At 44.1% G+C, this 18,670-nt stretch overlaps 1 protein-coding gene across 2 annotated transcripts in view; it reads right to left on the bottom strand.

Moving 5' to 3' along the window:
• The window catches only part of SCAP (SREBF chaperone), a 59,913-nt gene that overhangs the window by 25,728 nt on the left and 15,515 nt on the right, over nucleotides 1–18,670 (bottom strand). The window contains exon 2 of one of the 2 annotated variants that reach the window (XM_084752593.1): nucleotides 4,845–5,063. The exons of the other annotated variant lie outside the window; for it this stretch is intronic. Within the exon in view, the coding sequence (XP_084608719.1) occupies nucleotides 4,845–4,966 (122 nt within the window). The 5' untranslated portion in view covers nucleotides 4,967–5,063. The remainder of the gene's footprint in view (nucleotides 1–4,844; nucleotides 5,064–18,670) is intronic. 2 annotated transcript variants of the gene reach the window in all.

Consider the following 18,670-nt stretch of genomic DNA (forward strand, 5'->3'; position numbering starts at 1 on the left):
GACAAAGGGGCAGGAGACTTTCTCAGAAAGTAGGGAAGACCCCTAAGCCACACCCAAGGGTTTATGTGTTGTAATTCTGAGCTGGGAATTAAGGCCAGGTTACTGCATGCTATACACTCCCTGACTACTTTCTGTTCATTTGATTTCTACACTCTTCCCTATCTCCTACCACCACAGTCCTTGGGACTAGGCCACTCAGTCACCAATCTAATGGTCACTTTAGTCCCAGGGGTCATTGTTGCAGAAGCACCTTAACACGGTCAGTCTGTCCTTCCATTAGTTTCTCCTAGTGTCAGGACCCTTAGGCACCAGGCAGTCAGGATGCCTCAGTGTCTGTCTCTCCAGCCTGAATCTTACCCTTCGTTGTCTCATACATGTTAAGCACATGCTCTGTCATACAGGTCCCCAGAAACAGGTTTTCCAAATACTACTTCCTTTCAGCGTGAGGCATTTGCTTATCAGTATAAGGTGACTGCGGTCAGTACTGCCCCAGGGAAGGGCTGAGATTCAAAAAAGACTTGCTTGCAGTATACAGTATTTTGGTGTGTTCTAAATTTTTTTTTTCTGATTTTTTGAGACTGGGTTTCTGTGTGTGGCCCTGGCTGACCTGGAACTCACTCCGTAGACCAGGATGGCATTGAACTCACAGATCTGCCTGCCTCTGCTTCCTGAGTGCTGGGATTAAAGGTGTGCACCACCACTGCCTGGCCATTTCTCCAGTTTTTTTTTTTTTAATTAAACTTTCTTTTATATGTATAGGCATTTTGTCTGCATATATGTCCATGCAGTGCTTGAGTATGCGGTGCCCACAGAAGCCAGAGTCGCTGGAACTGGAGTTACAGGTGGCTGTGAGTGGCCATGTGAGTAATGGGCATCAAACCTGGGTCCTCAGCAAGTGCTCTTAAGTGCTGAGCCATCTCTATAGCCCTTTGCTTTTGTTTATGAGACAAGGTCTCACTGCATGGCCCAGGCTGGCCTGAGCTTTGCTATGTAAAGTAGGCTAGCCTTGAACTCAGGGTTCCTAAGTGTACCCCCAAACCCTGCTCTCTCACTAGACTAGAAGAGTTGGGTAGTAAAAGATGGAAGTGTTTTCCTTCTACTTGAGTGAATCGTGGGTGATAAAGCAGGCTTTGATTTCCTATGTTTTGGGGGGAGTTTTTACAGGGTTTGTATGTAAGACCAGAAGAGGAGGCTCTGCTTTAAATGGCCAACCAGGCAGTGTCATGGAACAGGTGCACTGGGCCTCTCCAGAGTCCAAACTTTAGAGCGGAGGTTAGAGGTATTTTTTTTCTTTTCTTTTTTCTTTTTCTTTTTCTTTTTCTTTTAAGGTCACATACCCTTTGCTTTATTTGTTTTTGTTTTTTAAAGATTTATTTATTATGTATACAGTATGCATCAGATCACATTATAGATGGTTGTGAGTCACCATGTGGTTGCTGGGAATTGAACTCAGGACCTCTGGAAGAGCAGTCAGTGCTTTTAACTGCTAAGCCATCTCTCCAGCCCTACAAGTGTTTTGAAACTTCCATCTCAGCCTATCTGGCTCACCTAACTATATGCACAGACTGGCTTAAGTTACTCTGATTTTTTTCTTATATTTTTGGTTGTGAGGCCAGCCTTCAATGGCTGAGCCATCTCTCCAGCTCAATTTTTTTTCTTATTTATGAAAAGAACATATAAATGTGTCTAAGCAGACAAAGAGACAAGCTGCCACACAGCCCACTGTGTGACCCCAAGGGTAATCACTGAACAAACTGGGGTGTAGAGAGAAAGAGGTTGAGAAACACAGACCACTGCTGGGATGCACAGCCGCAGCTGAAGGTGCCAGTCACTCTCCTAAAAAGAAAAGCAAGAGGGAAAGGGACCAAGTCTGTTCTCAAATTCCTGCAGGACTGCCATCCTCAAGAGGGTTAGTATGACTTCATCATGATACCAACTTCTTTCCTGAGCTGAATTCTACCTTCCTGTACCCTTCCCCTGACTTCATAGTACAACACACATGCACGCATGCACACTTACAGCGAAGGCCTAAGGCAAAGGCCTCGCCCTTGCTGGGCCACCCCGTTGAGTCCCAGGAGGCTAACCTCTAGGAAATACAAACACAACTTTTTCTACAATGCCTATTTGCTACAAGTTTCATCAGATTTTCCCAGGGGAGGGAGTAACAGTTACTACACTTATGAGCCAGGCAGGAGAAAACTTACCAAAGCCCACTTACAAGGCTCAGCTCTCAGGCTACCCGAAGGTGTGTCCTCAGCCCTCCATCGCTGTAGTCACCGAGAGCCTCGGCAGCAGCTTAGAGAAGAAAATCAGACCCCTGGTGCTGCCTGAGAGGAGCCTGACCCCCATACATACAGCCTCCTTCTTTTTGGTTTTGTATTTTCCAGACAGGGTTTCTCTGTGTAACCTTGGATGTCCTGGAACTCACTTTCTAGACCAGGCTGGCTTCAAACTCCCAGGTATCTGCCTGCCTCTGCCTCCTAAGTGCTAGAATCAAAGGCCTGAGCCACCATGTCCCACTACACAGCCTCTCAGTCCCTGACTGTTTAGTCTGATGGAGAAAGGCACACTCCTAAACTGTCATTAGTTACCACCCCTTCTAGTCCTGCTCTGCTCGGTTTTTGTTGTTGTTGTTGTTGTTGTTGTTGTTTGAGGGGGCCGGAGGGGGGACTTGGTGATGACCTGGGGTAAACACAGCTATACTGCCATAGCTCAGGTAGCTACTGGATCTGAGTAGGGATATTAGGTGCAGACGCCCTTTGGGCCTAAGCTTAACACACCTCATCCAAGGAAAAAAGCAACAGTTAAATGGAACCTGAATATCTAACACAGTTACTAAACGCTGGCTGCTATCCATGCTTTGTCTCCTCTAGGAAACTCAAGGCTCTGACAGAGAGAAAAGAAAAACTTTCCAGAATAGAAAATGACACTGAGGGGCTAGAGAGATGGTTCGGAGGTGAAGAGCACAGAACGCCCTTCCAGAGGTCCTGAGTTCAGTTCCCAGCAACCACATGGTGGCTCACAACCATCTATAATGCGATCTGATGCCCTCTTCTGGTGTGCAGGTGTATATGTAGGCAGAGCACTATATACATTAAGTAAACAAATCTTTAAAAAAAAAAAAAGAAGAAGAAGAAGAAAGAAAGAAAGAAAGAAAATGACACTGAGGTTTGTATGCCTAGGTCCAGGTCCCAGTGAGCTCCTGTCAGAGGAGAAGTATGGACATCTGTCTCCATGCCACAGCTCAGACAGAGCAGACCGTCTCCAAATCCCTCCACGGCAAAGCACGCAGGGAACAATGACTTCTAAATCCCCTCCCTAGAGTGCACCCTGTACTGTAAGGGTGACGAGACCACACTACTACAGGCTGACAGAGGGCCACCCTGTAGACTAGATGCTACCAGCAGTCCACTGAACTCCTGACTCAAGCTCCTCTTCTTATCTGGTGTCAGGTGTGAGAAATTGCCCAGGGCTTCAAAACAGATCTGTTTCCAGAATACAGACACTGGCACTTTACAGAAGGCCTAACTGGTTAGCCTTCTGAAGGCACCAGCCTGTGTGTGATTCATGCCAAACATGTCAAGTAATATGCCAGAAGACATTCAGCCAAGGCTGCTGAGATGGCTCAGTGGGTCAAGACACTTACTGAAAAGGGGGCCTTGAGTTCCATGGATCAGATCCACATGGTATACAGAAATTTTATTTTGATTTCTATACAAGCACACAAACCGAATAAAAATGAGGTGAATAATTTTTATATACCCAGGTAGCTTGCAATATAAAAGGAGAAGCTGCTTAAGAAGCTACTGGGTGTAGAGTGTGTGTGTGTGTGTGTGTGTGTGTGTGTGTGTGTGTGTGTGAGTGTGTGTGAGTGTGTGAGTGTGTGTGTGTGTGTGTGTGTAACCTTCCATGTGGTTCTGACACTCCTGCATGTCTGAGAACCTGCCTTAGCCTACAGACCAGGCCTAGACAAGTAAAACTCTAAAGAGACAGATCAGTTAACAGAGAATTTTGTTTGCTTGTGTTTTTAAAATAGCAGGTTCTCACAGCACTCCTAACTCATCATGTAGTATGTCTCACTGTAAGCATTTTATCATATGCAACACAGGCTGGTAGATTTTAAACACCAATATATACTGAGCCAGAATATAAAGAGGCCGGTAACAGAGGCCACAGGAACAAGGCATCAGAGATCTCGAGGCCTAGTTTCCATCTTATATTTTTGGTTGTGAGCCTAACCTTTAACGGCTCAGCCATATCTCCAGCCCCCTAGTTTCCATCTTTAGCAGTGGTAAGGACCAGGTAAGTCACTAAACTCCTACCCCTTTGAGGAAAGAAGAGATAACTGGACCATTTCCTAAGTATTATGAGAACAAATGAGAAAATTATATTCCAGACATGGCACTGGGGAGAAAGCTCTCAATGAACGATACTCATTTTTCTTACTGTATACTTGGGGAGGTCTGAGATCATTTACAATAGATCTGAACAAAAGGTCCAGTCCTAGCTAGGCATGCTGGCGCACGCCTTTAATCCTAGCACTCAGGAGGCAGAGGCAGGTGGATCACTGTGAGTTCGAGGCCAGCCTGGTCTACAAAGCGAGTCCAGGACAGCCAAGGCTACACAGAGAAACCTTGTCTCAAAGAAGAATAAAAGAAAAAAGATTCCTTTATTGGCTTTTACAAACAAATCCCAGAACTCTCTACTATGCAGCGCCAATGAGTATCCTTGTTAAGTCCCCACTATATAAAATCTACAGCATCCAAGAGCCCCACCAGTTAGGTTTAGTGAAATCTACCGTCACACCACACTGTTCTACCAGAGAAGGCAAAACAGAAACATACCAGCAAGCTAGGATGCAGAGTCCTGTGAAGAGGATGATGGGGATGGGGTAGGAGGCACAAAGCAGCCCATGGTTATAGAAGGCCTGAGATATCTTCTCACGCAGCCTTTCAGTCAGGGTCATCCTCAGCTAAGTCACCTTGTTGCCATCCCGGAAAGTGACCATGGATCAGCCCGGAAGATGCTGGATACCAATGACAATGAACATCATCTGCAGGTACCTAACCAGAAGGGAGAAAGTCGATTAACATTAAGTAGGTAGGGGCTGGAGAGATGGCTCAGCAGTTAAGAGCACTGGCTGCTCTTCCAGAGGACCCGGGTTCAATTCTCAGGACCCACATGGCAGCTCACCACTGTCTGTAACTTCAGTTCCAGGGGATCAGGATCCTCACACAGACATATATGCAAGCAAAATACTAATGCACATTAAAAAAAAAAAAAAAAGAAAGCACTTAGTCCTGTACATCAGGACTGCCATGGGTGGAGGGGGCAGTTATGTGGCTAGAGGCTGGGTACAAAATATGTAGGGTCTGGAGATATGAGTCTCAATACAGGCACACGCACACACAGCCCTGGTACCATTGTGAATATGGGCTGCCCTCTTGATTCAGGAGCTAGCTCTCTGTAGATGCTAAGGGAAGAGCACTCATGGTAAAAACTGCAACTTGCTCATTTATGTTGCAATGAGAACAGAGGCTAGGATTAAAAAGAAGAAGGAGGGTTAGCATAGGTCTGCAACACTGAGGACGTTAAGTAAGTGAGCTTATAGTTAGGTACAAGATAACCAATCTAGACAGTAAGAGGAGGGATGGGGCTCCTAGCCAGCTCCCCACCCCCAGCCCTCTGAAGCAAGTGAGAAATACAGGACAGACGCTATGATCCTTTCATACGGTCTTGCTTCTAATGCAGCTAATCATAACAGACTAAATGGTAAGTAAGGATGGCTTCTAACAAGAGGATCCTGCCTAAAAGATCACTTCAGAGCACCCCAGACAAGGACCTAAACTTGAGTCAACCAAGAAAGACTGCAGCTACAGTGGCTGTGACAGAGGCAGCACTCTGGTATGGTGAAACTACAGGGCTACCATCTAAATGTGAAAACTCAGCTTAGTATTATTAACAGCACTTAGACACCTGCAAGGTTGGAGGGTAGTAACAGGCTAAATAACTAACAGCAAGTAGACAGTCAAAGTCAATGACTAACCAAGGAGGAGATGGATAGAGCGGGGCTGCACCTACTCCTCAGGAGCAGCACGTGAACAGGGAGTGCATAACTAACTATCTCCCTGGTCAGGCCTGGGGATATGCATGGATCCCATGGCCCCTCCACTGGCTCCACCCACAGTAGCCCAGAGAACCAACCAGCCTCACAGCAGCTCCCTTCGTCTTCATCTAGTCTTCACCATAGCCCTATAAAACCTCTGAACTATGAAGCTCTGCGGCCTCTTCTTCTTTCAAGATCCCTTCCCTCTTTTGGGAATTTCCATCACTTTTCCTTAATTTCTCACATTTCTTCATTGTCTTACTTTTCTGTAATAATTGTTAATAAAGCTTATTTCTATTTTTGCAAACTCCCCCAAGAATCCATCTCTTTCATTTTCACCAGCATGAGACAACAACTTGGAGCCTACTGTTTCAAGTGGATCTTTAAATGGCCGTTGAGTGTCCGGCATCATAGGTCACTGGGTCATCAACAGCAGGACCGTGAAAAGCCCTGTTGCTCTCAAACACTGAATCACTCTCGCCAGTCTAATCAAGCAGCCAAAGAGCATCCTTTCTAGCTCTAGCTATCAACTTTCAACCTTTTTCCCATATCAGGATTTCTGCTTTCGTTTTTTGCAGATGCTAAGAATCAAACCCAGGCCCTCACAAATGCTCAACCATTGAGCCACACACATCCAGCTCCATTTTAGGCATTTGTGAAAGACCACTCCCCAGGGGTCACAGGAAAGCATGCCTACACAAGAGACATCACCTTCGGCTGCTCTGCCAAATGGTTGCCCTGAACACCGCCTCCCCTCCACCTCCTGTACACAGGCCATACTGAGAAAAATCCTTAGAAAAACCTTGGCAAAGAAACGCACACCCCAAAACACACTCCTGAACAAACAGTGATTACTAGTAAGGACTGTTCAGTAAGGTCTGTTCTCAAAATAGAACACTAAAAAGCTTAGGACCTTGAAATAACAGTCACCAAACTAAACTTACTCAAAGGTATTGGGCCACGGTCTCTGTTCTTGGGCCCACAGCGGATCCTTACAAGCCAACAGCAGAGGAACCCTACTGTCAGCTGTCTCCTTTTCCAAGTAACAGCAGCCCAATGGGACTCACGGACTCAGTCAAAGCCCACTGCCTTGACTCAGGCCACACCAGCTGGGCTGTACTCCCTGGACACTGGCTTCTGAACAGAGCGGAGGAGAAGCTGGCTATTAAGGGTGGCTCTTATTTACCCTCACAGAGACTGTGGCTCCCAAGATCCCCAAGCTGTTTTGGCTCCAGGCCTTTCTGAAGACTGGCTCATCAACTTTTTATCCCCCAGTCTATAAGCCACCCCATAGCCTTCCAATAAATCCTTTTTCTTGTCTTAACTTAGTTTAAGGTCCAGGCGTGGTGACACATGCCTTTAATCCCAGCACTCCGGAGGCAGAAGCAGGTGGATTGCTATGAGTTTGAGGACAGCCTGGTCTACAAAGAGAGTCTAGGACAACCAAGGCTACACAGAGGAACCCTGTCTCAAAAAAAAAAAAAAAAAAAAAGCAAACAAACAAAAATATCATTTCTGTTCCATGTTGCTGTTTCCTTCGTCTGTGCTATTGGGAACTTGCTCAGGCATGTGTCTTGGCTTGATTTAGCTAACTGATGACAAGCAGGTTATAAAGATGACTCCTCAAGTGCCAAGACCCAGAAATCAAAAGCAAAGGGACTCATGTCTTAAGCAACTCACAAATCAGTAAGAATGGCCACCAGTCCCTCTACCTTCCTAGCAGCACTAGACTTAAGGTGCACGTGTGACTTTCTAGTCTAGGAGCCAAGGTTTCTGTAGGTCTCTTTACTAAGGAGTAAAATGGGGCAGCAGGTGAGTGCTTCTGGTACAAGGAGCGAAAGTGTTCACAACTGTTCATGTGGCTCACCCTCAAAGTCAGGTTAATGAAGTCTCCAAAAAAGGACCTGATCAATAATGGGGACATACAGAGACCCCTGAGGAAGCAACCTCTTGCTCCAACATCCCTCTACCCTCCCTCCAGCCCCTACGGCAAAGCAAACACAAAGAGGCACACCTGCGGGACACACACTAGGAAGAGGCTCCTGGAGACAGGCTACTTAACTAGCTGGCCAAGTCTCTTCCCTTAAATGTTTTCCAAGACTGAACCCTCCAGGAAATCTAATCCTCATCTCCTTCCATTGCCTCTCCTGTACACACATCAGCTACCCAGGAAAGGGACCCATCTCTGCTGTCCAGCTCTCACACTTACAATAACATGGAATGAGCAATAAAGCTAACATTCACTTCCATTCTGTAACCAATACAAATCTCTCTCAACTTTCACAGATATCCCTTACACTAATCGTTAACTATCAGAGCATATGGAAAATAACTTTAAATTTTAGCTCATGGCACAGTCCACCTGCCTGAACCTAGAAAGAGGAGACACTACGCATCTCTACCAAACAGTAGAGATTGTAACTCAAAGCTATTCCAAAGCAAATTTACCCAACCTCAACCAATAACCTGTTTTTCCTATGTTGCCCCAGAGTTACAGGTGGCTTCAGATAAAAATCTACAGCCCTTCTCCCTGAATTTGAAGAGACAATCTTGCCCTGTAGGCCTAAGTAGACCATGTTACATAAAAACCTAAACAAAACAAAAAGCTGGGCATGATGGCATAAGACTTTAATCCCAGCATCTAGGAGGAAGAGGCAGATGGATCTCTGAGTTCCATCTCGTGAGACAGATAAATAAGACTGGCCCGGTCTACAGAGTGAGTTCCAGGAAGGCTAGGGTTACAGAGAAACCCTGTTTTGAAAAAATAAAACAAATCAACAACAAAAACTTTGGGGAAGACTATATATAAACAAAAACAAAAGAGTCTGTTATTAGAAGCCGAAGTTAGAGTTGTTCGTGCAAAGGAAAAGCACTGCTAGCACAGAACAGGATTGCACAAGAGGCTGAGGAGAGGACAGGCCCAGGTCAATCCACACTAAAGAGCTCAAAAGGTACAAGGCGCTAAGGAAGAACTAGGTGTGTGAGCGGAGAGGAAGAGTCATCACTCCCCATGACCGTGAACCTATCCCAAGTGAGACTGTTAAATACAGAAGTTTGGGGAAACACATATACACAAGTCTATTAACATATTAAGCACTTCATTTGCTATCCTCTTCTAGAATGCCTCATTTCCTTTAACCATTTTCTGGAATAAATGCCTAGAAGTAAGAATGCTGGGACGGCCAGGTGTGGCGGCACATGCCTTTAATCCCAGCACTTGGGAGGCAGAGATAAATGGATCTCTGTGAGTTCGAGGCCAGCCTGGTCTACAAAGACAGTCCAGGACAGCCAAGGCTCTGTGTAACAGGTAAGTTCTGTCTCGAAAAACTAAGGGGGGGGGGGAGAAAGAATGGTGGGGTGTATAGTATAAAATTTCTAAGAATTTGCCAAAACTGGGGCTAGTAGTAGACCACACACCTCCCATGCATGATGCTGTAAATTCAATCCCTAGTACTGTCAAAAAGGAGGAAGTAAATCAGACATGGTGGCCCATACCGGCCACCCGAAGCACTTGGGAAGTGGAGGCAGCGGGATCAGGAGTTCAAGATCAGCCTTGACTAGACAGCAAGTTCAAGACCAAGACTGAGATCTTGTCTAAAGCTCCATTCCCCAAAAAATAAAAGAAATTGCCAAGATATTTTCCAAATTACAATTGCATATGCAGAGCATCATCCTAAGCAACACTGACCAATTTTTTATCCATTTAATTCACCACCACTATGTCTTCTTCCAGGAGATGTCTCTTCTTCTTCTTCTTTTTTTTTTTTTTTTTGGTTTTTTTTGAGACAAGGTTTCTCTGTGCAGCCTTGGCTGTCCCGGACTCACTTTGTAGACCAGGATGGCCTCGAACTCACAGAGATCCGCCTGCCTCTGCCTCCAAGTGCTGGGATAAAAAGTGTGTGCCACCACCTCCTGGCTTCTTTTTTTTTTTTTTTTTTTTTTGTAAAGACTTATTTTTAATCATATGTATACTATGTGTCTGTATGCAGGTGTGTGAGAGTGTGTGCCCATGAGGCCAGAGGCTTCAGATACGCTAGATCTGGAGTTACAGGCACTAATGAGGTACCCTGTGGGTGCTGGGAACTAAAGCGGGGTCCTCTGCAGAGCACTATGTGCTCTTAGCCACTGAGCGTCTCTCCAGACAGAAATGTCTCATTTTCTATTTGTATTATTTTTAAATTGTTGAGTATTTTTTAAAAAAATAAAATATTAAGTTGGGCACAATAGCTCATGACTATAATCCCAGAATTTTGGAAGAGCAAGAGGATTTTTAAAAATTCAAGGTTAGCCTGGTCCATTCAGCAAGTTCCAGGCCAGCTCGGGCTATAAAGAACCTGCCTTAAAAAAAAAAAAAATACTAGTAAGTCCATTAAAAAATAAAAATCACCCACCATTTAAAGCGCTCCTAGAAGTGAACTCTGCGGGCCGGCCTGCCTGCCAACCACTCCTGAGATGACCATATGCCCATTGCTATGGTTGCCTGTTGCCTCACCACTCCGTCCTGAGCCACACATCCACTTCCAGTCTCCACGGATTTTTTCTTTGTTTTTTCTCAATTTGCATTTTTTCTTTAACACTGTGTAGTTTTTAGTACACAGGATTTATACAATTCCTGTATATATTTTATAGATTTACACCTAATATTTCTTTCATTTTTTTAAGCAACCATGTTTACAATTTTGCTTCCCATTACTTGTATATTTATTTTTCTATGATGAACTTTTTAAAATTGGGTGCATGCCACAACATATGTGTGGTCAAAGGACAACTCCATGGAATCTGTTCTCTCCTTCAATCTTTATGTGAGTTCCAGGGATCAAACTCGGGTTTTCATCATCAGGCATCATCTTGACTCACTGAGCCATCTTGACAGCCATATATGTATCTTTTTTACTGCAGTTGCACTGAAATCACTTAGTTCTACAATCTTTTTTAAAATAAATTTTCTACATAGACAATGTTATCTGCAAACAGAAACACACTGATTTCTTTTCCACTTCTTCAAATACATTTTCTACACCACGATTCTCTCTCTACTTGGGGCTTGAGTAACATAAATCAACTTTGAGACAGGGTTTCTCTGTGTAGCCTTGGCTGTCCTGAACTCACTTTGTAGACCAGGCTGGCCTCGAACTCACAGAGATCTGCCTCCCTGAGTGCTGGGACTAAAGGCCAGCACTACCATGCCTAGCTACAAAATAGCTTTTTACCACCATCCTATTGGTTCCTCAAGAGCTATTAACTTTTCTTCACTTTCATCTCCCCTAACAGCCCTGATAATTCCCATTGTGCCATCTTCAAGTTCAATGACACGTCCTTTCTCCCACACTGCTAGAACATCTAATCAGTTTGACCAATTTTTTGTTATAAAAAACCCAAATTTAAATGTATTTTTTGTTTTGTTTTTTTAGACAGGGTCTTTCTGCATAGCCCTGGCTGTTCTGGAAGTCACTCTGTACACCAGGCTGGACTCCAACTCAAGAGATCCGCTTGCCTCTGCCTCCCAAGTACTGGGATTAAAGGCATGCACCATTATGTCTGGTCCATTTTAGGTTTTGTTTTGTTTTGTTTTGTTTTGTTTTTTGAGACAAGATCTGTCTACATGTCCCTGGCTGTCCTTAAACTCAAGAGTTCTGGCCTGCCTTTGTACCAGACCCCAACCACACGAGACAGAGACAGAGACAGAGACAGACAGACAGACAGAGATTGTGTGCACATATGTATTCAAGCAGGGTCAATTTCCAGCTTCCCAGAGGACAAGAGCATAAGAAGAAAGGAAGAAAGTAAAGTCTTTGATCCTGCTGAGGTCCAAAAGTAACACACACACACACACACACACACACACACACACACACACTGTGACAGCCTTCTGGTTTTTGTTTTGTTTTGTTTTTTGGTTTTTCGAGATAGGGTTTCTCTGTGTAGCCTTGACTGTCCTGGACTTGCTTTGTAGTCCAGGCTGGCCTCGAACTCACAGCGATCCGCCTGCCTCTGTTTGAAAAAAAAAAAAACAGAGGAGATGCCTGCCTCTGTAGGATGCAGTGTCTTGAAACTCAAGGAACATCTCTTTAAGACATCTAGTTAAGAAAAGCATGTCCTCTGAAGGCAGAGGCAAGAGGGCTGAGAGTTTAAGGTCCAGCTCTGGCTTCATAGCAAAATTCTAGACTAGCCTGAGCTATATAGTAAAAACCTTTCTCTAAAAGATTAAAACATGGCGTGGTGGTGCACACCTTTATTCCCAGCAGGGAGGCAGAGGCAGGTGGATCTCTGAGTTCGAGGCCGGCCCGGTCTACAAAATGAGTCCAAGACAGCCAAGGCTACACAGAGAAACCCTGTCTCAAAAGAAAAAAGAAAAAAGAAAAAAAGAAAGAAAGAAAGAAAGATAGCCGGGCGTGGTGGCGCATGCCTGTAATCCCAGCACTCGGGAGGCAGAGGCAGGTGGATCCCTGTGAGTTCAAGGCCGGCCTGGTCTACAAAGTGAGTCCAGGACAGCCAAGGCTACACAGAGAAACCCTGTCTCGAAAAACCAAAAAAAAAAAAAAGGATTAAAACAAAACAAAGATAAAGCAGGACAAGCCAAATATAAGTGGTACATGCCTGTAATCCCAGAAGTAGAGAGATAGAGGCAGGAAGAGTTCAAGTTTAAGGCCAAAGTAACCACAGAGTTCAAGGCCAGCCAGAGTTATATGGGAGACTTTGTCCCAAAATTCCAAAGCCTACAGCACCAACAGTGCCTACAGTATCAACAGTACAGCACTTGCCTAGTGTGTACAGCAGGGCCCTTGGTTTGATGCCCAGCACCACAAGAAAAAAAAAGTAAGTCATGACTCAGGTACCCATCATGCCTGCAGTCCCAGTGCTCAGGCGTTAAGGAAAGAGGATTCCCCTGAGTCCAAGGCTATTTAGCTACAGTCAAAGCTGTCTCAAAAGTAACTGTTTCTAATCATTTAGGCTAAGAGGAGCGGGGAAAGAGGGGGTGGGTGGGTATAGATTTAACTATGAGAAAGTTCACTAAAATGTTGAAATGATATACAGTTTCATCATTAAAAATAAGATTGTTTTAGCGGGGCATGGTGGCACACATCTTTAATCCCAGCACTGGGAGGCAAAGGAAGGCGATCGCTGTGAGTTTGAGGCCAGCCTGGTCTACAAAGCGAGTCCAGGACAGCCAAGGCTACACAGAACCCTGCCTCAAAACAAACAAACAAACAAACACAATTGCTTGACTTAGCATAGTGACTCACACCTTTAATCCCATCACTTGGGAGGCAAATGTAGGTGGATCTCTTTGAATTCAAGACCAGTCTAGTCTACATAGCAAGTTCCAGACCAGCCAGGGCTACGCAGTGAGACAGTTTAAGAGATATAGCCAGTCTGGTAAAATATTAAATTGTTCAACCTAAATGAAAAGCTACCATACTTTGCAACAAAGTGCCAGTCAGAAAATACTTTAGGCTTTGTTGCCTTAGGGTATATGCTTAAAATGACCCTTAACTTGTGCAAGACCCTGAACCTAGTCCACAACACAAAAATAAGTAATTTGTCGGGGCTGGAGATATGGCTGTTCTTCCAGAGGTCCTGAGTTCAGTTCCCAGCACAGCACCCACACAGTGGTCCACAACAATCTATAACTATAGTCCCATGGGATCCAATGCCCTCTTTTGGTATGCAGGTGCATATGAAGAAAAAACACCTGTATACATTAAAAAACATAGGTAAATAAATCTGGGATTTTTTTTTTTTTTTGAGACAAGGGTTTCTGTGTTATCTTGGCTGTCCTAGATATACTATGTAGACCAGGTTGGTCTCGAACTCACAGCAATCCACCTGCCTCTGGAGTGCTAGGATTAAAGGTGTGTGCCAACACAGAAAAATAATTTTTTTAAGTTTAAAAACTTAGGCTTTGTGACACCTACACATTCTGTTACAACTATTCAACTTCAGTTCTGACCCTGGACCAGGAAAACAGACAATGTGTACCCAAATAAACATGACTTCATCCCAATAAAATCTTAATGATAAGAAAAGGGAACTACACTTAGCTCACAGGCTGCTTTTGGTTGGTTTGCTTGTTTGTTTGCTTTCTTTTATTTTATTTATTTATTTATTTATTTATTTATTTATTTATGGAGACAGGGTTTCGCTGTTTAAGAGAGCCCTAGCTGGCCTGGACTCATTCTGTAGCCCAAGATGGATTTGAACTCACAGAGATCTGCCTGCCTCTGCCTTCTGAGTGCTAGGTTTAATTAAAGGTGTGCACCACCACTGCCTGCCTTCTGACTCTCTTTTTATACATCGTTTAAAGTTTCCTTTTTAAATACATTTTAAAATTAAAAATATAAAATTACGAGGCTGGAGAGATGGTTCAGTGGTTAGGAGCACTGGCTGCTTCTCCAGAGGACCTAGGTTCAATTCCCAGCACCTACATGAAAGCTCACACCTGTAACTCCAGTTCCAGGGCTTCTGATACCCTCACACAGATGTGCATGCAGTAAAGAATGAACATAAAATAAAATTAAAAATAAGAATTATGCTGGACATAGTGGCACACACTTTTAGTCCCAGCCTTTAGGGAGGGGTAGGAGGATCTCTGTGAGTTCAAGGCCAACCTTATCTACAAAGCAAATCTAGGACAGCCAAGACTACATAGAGAAACCCTGTCTTGAAAAGCAAACAAACAAAAAAATTAAAAAATAAAAAGTATATATTTTAAAAATACATAATTACGCTGGGCAGTGTTGATGCACACCTTTGGTCCCAGAACTCAGGAAGCAGAGAAAGATTTCTGAGTTTGAGGCCAGCCTGTTCTACAGAGTGAGTTCTAGGACAGCCAGGGCTACAGAGAAAAAAACCCTGTCATGAAAAGCCAAAAAATTAAAAATAAAAAGCTTAGTCCTAGGTATGGAATCCTTCCCTGTGTTGGCCAGGGGAAGGATGGGTCCAGAGACCCCAAAAACAACATGGGCTAGTACCATTGCTCTTGGTTGTTCACCAGGACGTGATGTGAAATCCTTCTGCTGAAGACATCACAGATTTTGGTAACAGGATATAGAGAAACCAAGCTGGCACTGATCTAGAAGCTTCCTCCCTAATGGCCAGCTTTCACAGCACCAGAAGGTGCTCTGAAGGTCGCTGGGGGAGTAGGAGTTATCAACAGTCTTTTTAAAATAATTCATTTTTAATTTTTGTGCATTGATGTTTTGCCTATATATATGTCTAGACGAGGGTGTCAGATCTTGGAGTTAGAGACTGGTGTGAGCTGCCATGTGGGAACTGGGAATTGAACCTGTGTTCTCCAGAAGAGCAGCTAGTGCCCTTTACCTGCTGAGCCGTCTCCTCAGCCCCTCCTCAACAGTCTTAACCAGCTATGCAGCCTGTGAGCTGCAATAACAATGCCCTGGCAAGATACGCCTGGGGATTCAAATGGCCTGAATATTATGAGGTAGCCAACTACTTTCTTCAATTTAAGGCCCACTTAACAGGGAGAAAATCGTGCCTGATATTATAAATATGGTCCTAGTATGGCAGGGGAACTGCCCTAGGGTAGAATCTACCGGTATTATATTGTTATATTAAACAGTGACAAATTACCTTGAAATGAGTATCTCTGTACCGCAGATTAGTGCAGCGCTCAGTCCTCATCAGAGAAGTTCCTTTATACAGTGAATAGTAGAGAGACTCACAACTGGTCAAGGTGCTCAACCATAAATGGGCCATCCATATCACATACCCTCCTCCCCCATACCCCGAAGGGCCAGGGAACATCTCAGAAGTAGGAGCAGGAAGAGTATAAGAGGCAGAAGTCACATGGGACTAAGGCGAAACAGTGTCTTCTGGACATGACAGGACCATTGCACTCACAAACTACAACAGCTATGGCTGACTGAACAAGATCTGCATAAGACCAAGCCAACCAACATTCCAGCACGGATGGGGAAAGGGCACACGAGCCCCCACCCCAGCTGAGGAGCTATTAATAGCTGTTGGCTGCTAAGGAAGGGTGAGTCAGTTGGCTTTTGGGGTTTGGACCCTAGTAGGTTGACCATAATGCTCCAATGGATGGCCCCAACCAATACACATATCGGCAGCACTGATCAGACTCAGTGAGTTACTAAAAAGAAAGAACAGCAACAAAAAGATATAAAATTAAGAGAGGATATGGGGAGATTCTTGGAAAAGTTGAATGGTGACTATGGTCACAATACATTGCATAAATGTATGAAACTCTCAAAGAATAAATAATATATTTTTAAAAAATATAAATTTGGAGCTGGGCAGTGGTGGCGCACGCCTTTAATCCCAGCACTCAGGAGGCAGAGGCAGGCGGATCACTGTGAGTTCAAGACCAGCCTGGTCTACAAAGTGAGTTCAGACCAGCCAAGGCTACACAGAGAAACTCTGTTTTGAAAAACAACAACAACATATATACATATGAATGGCCAGGTACAAGCCTTTAATCCCAGCACTCACAACGCCAAGCAGGCACAGCTCTGTAAATTTGAAGCCAGCCTGGTCTACAAAGTTCCAGGTAAATCAGGGCTACATAATCTCAAACAACAAAGAGACAAAAAAAAAAAAAGAAAAGAAAAGAAAAGAAATTAACAGAACAAAATAAAAGGCCAAGATCACAGCAAGTTTGAGGCCAGTCTGATCTATACCGCAAGATATAAGCCAGCCAGGGCACAAGAGCAATATCCTATCTCAAAAGAGAAAAATCAAAAACTGAACCCACAGTCATATGCCATAGGTTATGTGGGAAAAACACATAAACTTCAGAATATTAAAGTGATCATACCTCTGGAAACATTTATGAATAAAATATAAGACAAATAAAAAGAAGCTGCTGCTTCAGGTAGAGCTGAAACAGTAAACGATGAGAGTGGGTGACAGACACTTGGGGTTATATAGTTCTCTACGTGAAATATTCCATAACAAAATATTTTAAAATAATCTATCATAAAAGTGATGTTTTATGGGCTGGCAAGATGGCTCAGAGGGTAAAGTATTTGCACAGGCCTGACAATGATGTGAGTTAGATACACACAAGTGTACGTGTACACACACACACACACGCGCGCGCGTGCGTGCATGCACAATTTTTAGAAAACATTGTTGAGCAGGATGGCTCATGCCTATAGCCCTAGCACTTAGGAAGATGGTGGCAGACAATGAGATCAGGTCACTTTCTAACTGCACACTGACTGTAAGACCAACCTCGGCTACATAAGATGAAAAAAGAGAGGGAGGGGAGGAAAGAAGGAGGGAAGGAAGGAAAAGATTATTTAAATGTACAAACATGTTCACGATAGTACTAAAATTTTTAAATTTCAAAATATGGGCAGGATTTATTCCTGGGTAGTGGAATTATGAGCAGTTTTTATTTTGCTTTTGCAGTCCATATTTTCTCCCCCAAAGAAACAATACAAAGTAGCAACAGCAGCATAGTAACTAAGTAGTGAAGTCAAAGTTAACAGCAGCCTCAGGGCTAAGGCCACCGCTGTTTACTAGGAGATTATCCTGTACCAAATACAAATATAAGCACTTTACACACACTGTGTTCTCCTTTCCTCCTGTTAGAGCCTTCAAAACAGAGCCAAGAAGAGGCTAAAGCCCAGGGATGCACCTGCTCTGTCTCCCCTTCCCAGTGGGATTAAAAGCACAGCTACCACACTCAGCTTTTCACACGGGGCTAGAGGCTGAACTCAGGTTCCCATGCTCACACAAGTATTTTACCAACTGACCTTACTTCCCTCTCCTAGTTTTAATACCATTTATTTCACTACCTGCAGCATTTCAGCTATGCAACCACACACATTCCTGAGTAAGATTTACATGCTGCAAAATCAAGCACCAAAACCAACAGAGCCCAAGGAAACAACAGTACTGGGGCAGGCCACAGAACCCTACAGAATCCAATGAACGGCAGGATAACCCAATAGCGGTATCCTAATGAAAACTAATGACAGTACCATCTCTGCATTATCAGTCAGCAAACTCAGCCATCTGCATTTACAGCTAATAGAGAACAAATTTTTGTTTACTTGGTTTGGGTTTTTTTGTTTTTGTTTTTACTACAATTTGATCTTGAAGGTGTCTCAAAGGCCCATGTCTGTGGCCTGAGGACAGTGATGCTGGGAAGTGATGGAACCTTTGAGACATGGAATCTAATGGAAAGTCTTCCGGTCACTGGGGCAAGTTTTTGAAGGAGATTATGGGACCCTGGCCTCTCTCTATTTTCTTTTGCTTCCTGGTAATAAAGGTAACAGGTGTGCTCTTCCACATGCTTCCACTGTTGTGTGTTGCCTCTTTACAGGCCACAAAGCAACTCAGTTGTAGAATGGGACCTGTAAAAATGGGGGTGGGGCATGGTGGCTGGTAAGTGTAACCCCAGTACTCAAAGAGGCTGAACCGGAAGGAGCCAGAGTTCCAGTCTGTCCACAGCTACTGAAGGAGACCATGTTGGAAGAAAAAGAAAAGAGAAAAAGGGATGGAGGGGAAAAGGAAAGGAAGGAGAAAGGGAAGGAAGCAGGGAGGGAGGGAAAACACTTGGCTCTTTATAAAACA

This window comes from Acomys minous (assembly GCF_964271855.1).
Source record: "Acomys minous genome assembly, chromosome: 13".
NCBI classification, from domain to species: domain Eukaryota; kingdom Metazoa; phylum Chordata; class Mammalia; order Rodentia; family Muridae; genus Acomys; species Acomys minous.